Source organism: Mustela nivalis (genome assembly GCF_964662115.1).
Source record: "Mustela nivalis genome assembly, chromosome: 13".
Taxonomy (NCBI): domain Eukaryota; kingdom Metazoa; phylum Chordata; class Mammalia; order Carnivora; family Mustelidae; genus Mustela; species Mustela nivalis.
Window position 1 is genome coordinate 91377396 of NC_139032.1, and position 9223 is coordinate 91386618.

The 9223-nt window shown below is 65.9% G+C and overlaps 1 protein-coding gene across 3 annotated transcripts; it reads right to left on the bottom strand.

Moving 5' to 3' along the window:
- Positions 1 to 1930: 1930 nt before the first annotated feature.
- On the bottom strand, positions 1931 to 8542 carry FCN2 (ficolin 2). Of its 3 annotated transcripts, XM_082696262.1 has the most exons (9): positions 8012 to 8542; positions 6258 to 6371; positions 5971 to 6024; positions 5454 to 5489; positions 4802 to 4831; positions 4284 to 4411; positions 3663 to 3792; positions 2939 to 3073; positions 1931 to 2408 (listed from the first exon to the last, which is right to left on the bottom strand). In XM_082696262.1, the coding sequence occupies exons 1-9, from the start codon at positions 8091 to 8093 to the stop codon at positions 2161 to 2163; spliced, it is 957 nt and encodes a 318-aa protein (XP_082552388.1). In that variant the 5' UTR covers positions 8094 to 8542; the 3' UTR covers positions 1931 to 2160. The 3 variants fall into 3 exon arrangements, with proteins under 3 accessions (XP_082552388.1, XP_082552389.1, XP_082552390.1); XM_082696263.1 differs by lacking the exon at positions 4802 to 4831 and having other exon boundaries at positions 8012 to 8162; XM_082696264.1 differs by lacking the exon at positions 5454 to 5489 and having other exon boundaries at positions 8012 to 8161.
- Between the last annotated feature and the right edge of the window lie 681 nt (positions 8543 to 9223).

The window sequence follows — 9223 nt, forward strand, 5'->3', positions numbered from 1 at the left end:
TGGGGCCCATCACAGCCCCCAGAGGTCAGCTTTATTCAGGAAGGGGGGATGTTCCTCAGGCCAGGAGAGAAGTAGAGAGGAAGAAGACTTTTTCTCTGGTAGATTCTGAGGCACCGAACAGCCTGGCTTCTGCTCGGCACCTCAGAGCCCACCAGGCACGTGTGGGCAGCCCGGATGCAGACATGTGTGGCAGCGGCCTCTGATCTCGGACCGCCCACGGCAGACCCCCCGACGCCCTCAGTGGCAAGGGCGGGGCACAGGGAAGCCCCGGGTGGGTGGGCAGGGGCTGCCCGGCTTACAACAGCGACTGAGAAGCCAAGGGGCTCCTCCCCCCAGGTTGTGACGGCAGAAGGGAAGCGGAGTCCGGAGCCAGGTGCGGCGGCCAGGCCGGGCTAGGAGGCTCCGAGGAGCTGGGAAGGGGGCTCGGAGGAGGCGGGCGATGCCCAGAGCCCCCACCACGGTCACTGACACTGCGTCTATCACGGACCCCAAGCTTCGCACCCACTGTCCTTACTCCAGAGTCCGCAAAGCCATCGCATTCCCCCAGTCCCAGGAGAAGAACGCAGAGAGGTCAAGCGATGGCCGAGGTCACACCGCCCGCAGAGCCCAGGCAGATGCGGAGCCAGGCACAGCCCCAGTGAAACAAACAGTTGCTTCTTCTGGATGGAGGCAGCTCCGCTCTGGGACCCTGACCTTGGGAGTCCCAAAGCCCAGCGGTCGCAGACAGCACTGGGAGGCCAGTGTGGGCTTCCGAGCGGGGGTGGACGGCTGGCCAGGGCAGGGACATGCCTTGCGCCATAATGAAACGGCCCTGGAGAGGTGAAGTGTTTTCTCCAGGTTTAATTGTTTCTTTGAGATGCTGGCTTCCTGAAGGAAGGTCATTCCTAGGGGGACCCCATTTCCAAAGCTCCAAGGTCAGGGCATGTGAGACCATAAGCTCCTAGTGCTGCCGTGCGCAGGGGGACACAGTCCGCACTGCCCAGCGCTGGGTTGGGCCGTGGACCTTCCTCCCCTGGTTTGGGGCCGAGGATGGGGTCGCGCATGGGCTCCCCCCAGAACAGAGGCGGGTCCGGGAGCTCGAGGCCAGAGCAGTGGTTCCAGATCCTCGGGACACAGCTCCCTCCAGGAACGGAGAGAAAACCACGCACGTGTTCCAGAAGGATCTAGACACGCCACACACACCGTCTGCTAGAAGCTCTGTGTGGCTCGTAGACCAGCGAAGCACCCAGGAGAGACCCTGGGGGGTAAGGAAGGTGGGACCCCTTGAGCCCTCCCAGATTCTCTACAAGTAGACCACAAAGTCGGCCCGGTCACCGGGGGTCTAGGAGGACGTGAACGGCACACCGGGCCATTGCCAGCCATTGTGGGGACCCGCTGACCGGGCTGAGGATGGGGTACCCTGAGGGCACACGGGTGGCGGGGGTTGCTCGGCACACACAGACTCCCGGCTAATGCCCCTTTCGTCTCTCCGATGGCCTGCCAGCTTAGAGGCGGGGGCCTGTCCGTGCCCCGGTGCCTGCTGGCCAGGTGTGGGGACGCCTGACACTGGACCCTCAGACCGCGCGCCCCTCCCCCGGGCTGCTCAGAGCAGCCACACGTGCTGCCTTATGCCCCCTCAGTCTTGTTCCTGCCCAGGGACCCGCAGGCCTATGGTCAGCCATGGTCGATGTCTGAGACTGTCCCGAGTGCCTCCCACGGGAGCCTGGGAAGGGTGGGGACACTGAGTAGGGGAGCTGGGGCCGGGGCTGGGCCTGGGGACCATAGACCGTGGCCACCCGCACACGGAGGCAAAGGGCACGGCCACGGGTCCTGTGCTCCAATTCCTGACCCGAGGGTCCCAGAAACTCCCTCAGCGTCCACGGTGGGGCGCGAACCAAAGAACAGAGGCAGCATGACCCGTGGTCAGGGAAAGGCAGGTGACGCCCACGTGTGCCAAGCGAGGAAGCAAATGTCTTTATTGAGAAAACGTGTGACTGCCGAGATCAGGGTTCCCTGTTCTCACCGGCTTGGAAGGGAGAAGGGGCGTTCGTGTGGGTGAAAGGCACAAAGCAGACGGGGTCCCTGGAGGGACCAGGCTGAGGACCCCAAGCCAGAGCTCCCTGCCCCGAGAGGGTCCAGACCGCCCTCCCTGTGTCCACGGTGTGCGTGGACGGCCCCGTGCTACACGGGCCTCACCATCATCTCTGACACCTTGTAGCTGTAGTTGTAGCCTTTCCCCGACTTCCAGTTAATGCCATTTGCAAAGGTCTCATGGGAGCCCGGGAGGTAGAGACCATTGAGATTCGCCAGGTGACATTTATCGTACCACCAGGCCCCCTGGTAGCGCTCAGCACAGTTTTCTGGACTTGAGTCATTGTCCTGGTCCTTGGTGGAGAAGGGGTGGTTGTTGTGGTATGTCAGGGAATCACCTGTGTGGAGGGAGAGTGGGCCGTTTTATTTGGATCCTAGTTCGAGGCAGAACTGCAATGACCAGGAGTTCAGGTCGTGCACTGCACAACTCCTGAGGATGCCTGTGAACACTTGCTCTCTGGTACAGTGACCTTGATCTTCTGGAATCCCTTCTGTCCCTCCCAGCTGGCTGGCACCCTGTCTTGGACGGAGGCTACTCCCAGCCCTGGGCTTCTAGGTTGCTCAGCTGAGAGCACCAGGCACCGTGAAGCAAGAACCCAGGATCCACAGAGATGGGCTCCGTTATCACCCTGTCCCTGTTTGTGCCAACAGTGGCAGTAAGAAGAAGAGCCCCTGTTCCTGCACTTTCTACTAAATGGGTCCCATTGCCTGGAGGGACCATGAGGTGTGGGTCACATTTCTTCACGTACGCAGGGAGAGCCCCGTCTGGCGGCCGCCTCCACTCACCCCGAGGAAGAGGCAGAGGCGGGACAGGAAGCAGGTCCCTCTGTGCTGCAGCCCAGGCCCCCGGCCCAGGCCGGACACTCACCCGCGCTGCCCCCGGCGAAGGCGCCCAGGAGAAGCCTGTACTTCTCGGCCTCGCCCGCCATCCGGAACGAGCTGTACTTGGCAAACTGGCGGTTGCCCTCGAAGTCCACGAGGTCTACCCGGAGCTCGCTGGTTCCTGGAGCAGAAAGGCTGTGAGGTGCCAGCAGAGGGACCCTCGACCAGGGCTGGCAGGTGGGGATTTAGGGGCGGGTGGAGGGGCTGTGTGGACCCGGCACCCAGGGTTGGCACAGTCACGGACGACGTTCGTGGATGTAGGACGGGCCGAGGAAACCCCTTGCCAAGGATTCTTCTGCCCCGACATGCCCCCTCATGCTCCCGCGCCGGAGCACGACACTACACCCGTCAACGGTGCGCCTTCTCCCCGCGGGTTGGGACATCACTCCCAGCCCCGTGCGGGACCCGCGCGCGTTCCTGCGGTGGGAAGGCTGTGCGCTCCCTGGGGCCGGTGTGTCGGGAAAGGTGGGGTCATGGCTGGACGCGGAGCCCACCCCCGAGGCCTCTGGTCCCTCCTGTCTCGGGTCCAAGAGGGTGGTGGCCCCACGCTTGCCGGAGTCCCTCACCTCGGTCCTAACGTGCTCCCACCGGGTGTGTGAGCTGAAGGCCCGGCTCCCACGCACAGGGGGGCCCGGAACAGAGCCAGCCCGCGGGCGGAGGAGGCGGCGTCCTCGGCTCGGGGCGGGGGCCGGAGCAGGTCGGGGACCTACCCTGGGCGGTCAGGGCGCGGATGTTGTCGTTCCCCAGCCAGAACTCCCCTAGCTGACTGCCGAAGCCCCGCTTGTACGTGGCCCAGTCGCGATAGAAATCCACGGAGCCGTCGCTCCTTCGCTGGAACACCTGCGGACGGCGGGAGGGCTCGGGCCGGGCCTGCGGGGGTCTGCGGCTCAGGGGTCCGCGGCTCAGGGGCCCACTCTATGGGGGGGAGGCCTTGGGGCTCAGGGGTCATCCCGGCCCAGCCCCTGGCATGGCTGTGCGGCCTCATGTCCGACCCCAGGGGTGGGCAGAGCCCACGGCCGAGGGAGGGGGAAGCAGGAGGACGAGAGAGGGTGGCGACAAGCCCAAGGCCGCACAGCTGGAGGTTTGGGCTCCCTGTGGGCCTCGCGCCAACGTTGCAGTCCCTCCCGCAGCATTTATGCCCCACCAAGGTGTGGGGTTCGCCCCAGCCTGGGCCAGGGGGACGGGACAGCCTCACGGGGGCATCCGGAGCTTTTGACAACGGTCACACGATAGTGTCCTCCCTGCGAGCGGACGAGCTGCTCTGTGGGATCCCCAGGCAGAGCCGCTGTCCCCACGCACCACTGGGCGGTCCCCTGGCCGTCGACACTCACGGTCCATCCCCCGCCGTCCGTGTCCATGTCGCACAGCACGCTCAGCGGCCGGCACCCGGGCAGGTAGACGGTGTACCAGCCGGTCAGAGAGTGCCCTCTCGTGAGCAGGTCCTTGCAGGTCCGAGGTGCTGGGGACAGACCCGGAAGCTGATGTCAGGCAGGGCGCCCTGGGCGGGGTGCGGTGGGGAGTGGCGGTGTCTGGATGGATTGGGTGGGAGGGAGGTGTCCCTGGGCTTGAACAGACTCCAAGGCCCGGGTCCCCAGCCGTGACGGCCAAGCCCAATATACCTGGCCATCCCTCCCAGGGCCGCCCCACCTGAGTCCTCGGACCCCTGGTCTTCAGGGGACATCAGGCCTTCCCGAGAACATGGCCAGGTGCCGGCTGCCCATTGCTGAGTAGCCGCGGGAGGGAAATGAGTCTAAGAGTGGGTGGTCCTTGGATTCTGGAGCCCGGCTGAGCGTGGGGCTGGCCTGTGGCGAGCGGGAAGCGGGGGGAGGTCGGTGGCGTGGTCAGTCACCTGTGTCACAGGACTGAGGCCCAGGCTCTCCTGTTCGTGGGGACAGGACACACACATCACGGGCTAGCAATGGGCGCCCCCGTCCCCTTCAGCCACAGGTGCTCCCTGGCCGGCACACAGCGTGGACATAGGGTCAGGCTCTGTCCAGGGCAGATTGTCCAGTCCCACGGATGGGCTCTGGGAATGCCCGTCCCGGGATCCGGTCTGCGGGGTTCCTGTGTCCATCCTGGGCTGGGCCCGTGGGGCGGCACCGTCACTCGGGGTCCCACCATGCACCCCGTGCCGGCCATCCCCTCTTTACTTGTGCGTGGAGCACGGGACTGGGTTTCGAGTTTGTGAGTTGCCTTTTCTGCCTCTTACAATCTGTCTGATAAAGAAACGCGAATGAACGGGCAACGGAAGGCCAGTGTCCACATCAGCAGGGACGCGGTCTTGTCATCCCTTGGGTCCCCGTGCACAGACACCGGGCTCTGTACCCTCACCGACCGCCCAGGGAGCCCAGCCCTGACCCAGACCTGCGCGCCTCCCAGGCATGTCCCTGAAGGAAGAGGGACTCGGGTCTGAGACCCTCCCCCAGCAGATGCTGCCAGGCTGACTGCGGCCTCGGGGACCCCCATGTGGACGAAGCCCCAGGACTGGGAGCCCGACTCACCTTTCTCCCCGCACACTCCTGTGTCCCCTCGGTCCCCTGGAGCAGAGACAGGAGGAAGGGACCCCCGACACGGGGGCTGTGGTCAGGGAGAGGCCGCCTGAGCGCTCAGACACCCCCATCTGCTCAGCCCTCAGGGGTCCGTGGGGGCCGAGCCCCAGGCCTCCTGCTCTGGGCAGGGCACCCTCATTGCTCTGCTGGCTTGCCAAGGGTTCCAACGCCAGGGTCTCCGAACAGCGGAGGATCCCCGAGGCCTGGGGTCTGGGCCCCGGGAAGGAGAGGTCCGTGCGGCCCCCCTTCCCTGGGTCAGGACTCTGGTCACGCGCTCACCTGAGGCTCCTCAGAAATTCGACCCGAGCCCCGCTGTCCCTCTGTCTGCCTCCGTGTCCCTCCCCTGTCTCTCTCTGTCCTCCTCCCATGTCCCCGTCTCCCTGTCCCTCTGTCTGTGCTCCTCTCTCCTTTCTCCGTGGACGGACCCCGGGGTCCCGCGCGGGGCCGTGGCCCTTCATCCCGTTGTTACCTTTGGGTCCCGGTGGTCCTGCCTTGCCGGGGACTCCAGGGGACCCGGGTGCGCCTGCAAATTCCAGGACACGGGCCTCATGGGCAAAGGTGCAGCCGCCACAGTCCCACGTGAGCTCTCTGTCCCGAGTCCTAAGGCCCGCCCGGCGCCACTTGTCCACAGAACCGCTGCCCCCGGGGTGGACGGAGCAGCCACAGCCACTAGGGAGCCGAGTGCCTAGCGCAGCCCCGGGTCTCGCTGGAGACGAGCGGGTGCTTGGTCACCCCGCCCCGGCCCGGGGCCCGTACCTCTCGCTCCATTGACGCCTGCGTCTCCTTTGGGCCCTGCGGCCCCGGGCAGCCCCGGGCAGCCCCGGAGGATGCTGAGCTTGTCGGAGCCCTCCAGCCCCACCACCTTCACCTCTGCAGGGAAACACGGAGTGACGGTCAGTGCCTTCCCCTGCGCCTGGTGGCCCAGCAGGTCTCGCACACTGGCCGCCCGCTCCGAGACTCCTGCCCGTGTGCTGACCTCGGGCCCGGGCAGACCGCCGGGGAACCCCGCAGGGTCAGCCTGGAGGCGGGTTTCTCGCGTCTGGGGTAGACTTGCTCTGTCCCCCTCTGCCCTGCTGTGTGTGCGGGTCTGGCCGGAGGAGAGGGCCTGCGAGTCCTCCCTGCCGAGGCAACCCGGCTCCTCGGTGCTGTGTGTCCCCGGACAAGTCACTCAACCCCTCTGGGCTTCTGTCCTCTGGGCCTCGGGAGCACCGGACGAGGACTGTGGGGGAGCGAGCATCAGATGGTGCCCCTGTTCAGATTCCATGGCGTTTTGAAAGAGCTTCCCGCCCATGGGGGACTCTCGGGGGACGCGAACAATGAGTATGAGAAGGAACTTGGGGAATTGGGGTCACCGTGGGAAATTCACCCCGACCTCAGGCCTGCGCTCACAGAAGTCTGAGGCAGAAGGGGTCCCTGGGGGTGCCCTGGAGAGGGCCGTGTCGGCTCCCAGGACGCAGAGCCGGGCCATAGAGCTGGGAGTAGAGGTTCATTTACTTGATGGAGTTGAATCGTGTGGGTGACGAAGCTCAGAGAGGCCTCCACCAGGCCTGCGGGTGCCATGGGGGGGCACGGACACCACAGGCTCCTGCGGAGGACACGGCAGCTGCCCCCACTGGGGTCTCCTGGGTCCTCACCTCACTGCTCAGGTCAATGTAGACTTCATGTTTGTTTTTGCTTAATTTTTTTCTCATTAAAATAGAATACTTGGCTATTTTAGGCACATTAGGAAACAAGACATGTTTACGGGAAAAAATTAACTGTCCCCTGATATGCCTTAAGGGTCCCCTGTGTGTTTCCGGCCGCACGCATCCGACCTCTCTGGGACACTCAGTGTAGGTTGTGTCCCCGGCCTGCCCGACCCAACGAGCACGGAGCAGAGTGGCCCGTGGTCACCTGCACGTGCACCTGCGCCATCCCACCGGGTCCGGAACCTCCCACCGCCCAGCGCAGCTGGATCGGCTTGTCAGAGCCTCCGGCTAGGGAAAGCCTGCCCTGTCCTGCCCCTCAGAGACATGGTGCGACTCCCCTGTCCCCAGAACCTGAGAGCCACAGAGCTTTGGCTGTGAGGTCTCCCAGCGCCGGTGCCAACAGCACAGTCTGACCCGGGGCCGTCCGGCCCTCTGCCTCCACACACCACACGCGGGGGGACCAGAGGATCCTCTCCGGCTCTCGAACCCTGCTGACGCCCCCCCGGCGCGTGGATGCTGAGGCCCAGAGGAGAAGGACGCCCGTGCAGGCTTCCCTGCCGCCGGCGCGGACCCGGGGCGCCGACCAGCTTCCCTGCCGCCGGCGCGGACCCGGGGCGCCGACCAGCTCCGGGTGGGGCTGCGCCTCCTCCTTCGCCCACCGGCCTCCTTTTCTGGCAAAGGACACTTCAAACGCGCCTTCACGAGGAATAATGAAGGGATGATGGTGGCGGGCCGGGCCGAGCTGGGGCCGGGTATGCAAGTGGAGGCCGCCCGCGGTCGACCTGGTCCTGGCCCGTGCGGCTCCCCTGGCGTCTGACTCACCCGGACAGGTGTCGGCGGCGGCCCAGGCCCCGGTGCTCAAGAGCGCGACGAGGGTCACAACAGCAGCTCCGCTCGGCTCCATGGCTCTGGTCTGTGCGGCCGCGGGAGCTCCTGGCTCTGTGAGGCAGTGGCCGCCGCCTTAACCTCTGGCTTTATTTCTCACGGTGGCCACTTCCTCCCGAGGCCGGAGGCGACCCAGCCCCACACCCTTCTTGATAAGCATCCTGCGTGATGGCCTCACTTCCCCTCGGCAGGGACACTCTCCCCAGGAGAAGGCCCCCAGGACTGTGTGGGGCAGGGCCGGCCGGCCCGTGTGCCTCCCGGAGGAACGCCCAGGACGCCGGGCCTCATCCCCCGTTCTGTGGGACGAGCGTCGGGGCCTCCCCAGGATGCCAGGCTTTGGAGAGCCTTTCGCTGGCGGGCAGCGGGGTCAAGGCTCCAGTGGGTCCAAGGGGAGGAAGGGAAGGGCAGAGCAGCTGCCGCTGGAGAGCCCCTGGCCCGGGTGCCACGTTGGCCTCCGACCAACTACCCTGGGAAGGGGCGGAGGAGGCCAGGCCAGTGACATGGACGGAGGACAGGCTGTGGGCCACGCCAGGGGGGCTGCAGGCTGGGGGGGAGCGGGCGGGGACAGGGGGCGGCGGAAGGTCACACGTCGTTGCCCTGGGCCGTGGGACTGCGGCCCCAGGCAGGCGCATCCCAGCAGGGCAGTTAGCAGTCGGGCTGCGTCCCCACCCCACCCACCAGCGGCCCCTGTCCAGGCGTGACCTTAGAACAGTGACCCCAAGTGAAACCACAGCCTGTGAAGGTCCGGCGGCCCTTGGAGGGCATCTCAGTGCCCACGAGCAGCGTGGTCCTAAGAACTCCCCGCACCTGGGAGGGCCCCGCGGCCTCTTGCGGGTTCAGAGACAGGAGGGGAACCGGGTGTCTCCGCTGCCCCGGCGGCTTGGAGTCTGGCCCAGGTGCCAGCGTCCTGGGCAGGAAGGGGTGGCCCCTTGGGCAGAGGACCTGCTTCAGGAGAGGTGACCCAGCTCCAGAGGAACCTCCAAAGGTCTGGCAGTCTGTGACCGGTTGTCTGCATGTGGGGTCACTCCTGGCCTCGTGGCCGGCTGACCACATGCCCACGGGGTGGCATCCCGGCCCCCCAGCGGGGGCATATCTTTAGGAGTAGGAGGCGGGTCAGGACAAGCCTCTCCCCACATGTCCTCTTTATCA

Coding starts and splice junctions, on each gene's coding strand:
- FCN2 (XM_082696262.1), bottom strand. CDS start 8,093: ATGGAGCCGAGCGGAGCTGCTGTTGTGACCCTCGTCGCGCTCTTGAGC. Junction 6,372..8,011: donor CGCCGCCGACACCTGTCCGG/GTGAGTCAGACG, acceptor GTTTCCCTGCAG/AGGTGAAGGTGGTGGGGCTG. Junction 3,793..4,283: donor CGGACGGCGGGGGATGGACC/GTGAGTGTCGAC, acceptor CGCCGTCCGCAG/GTGTTCCAGCGAAGGAGCGA.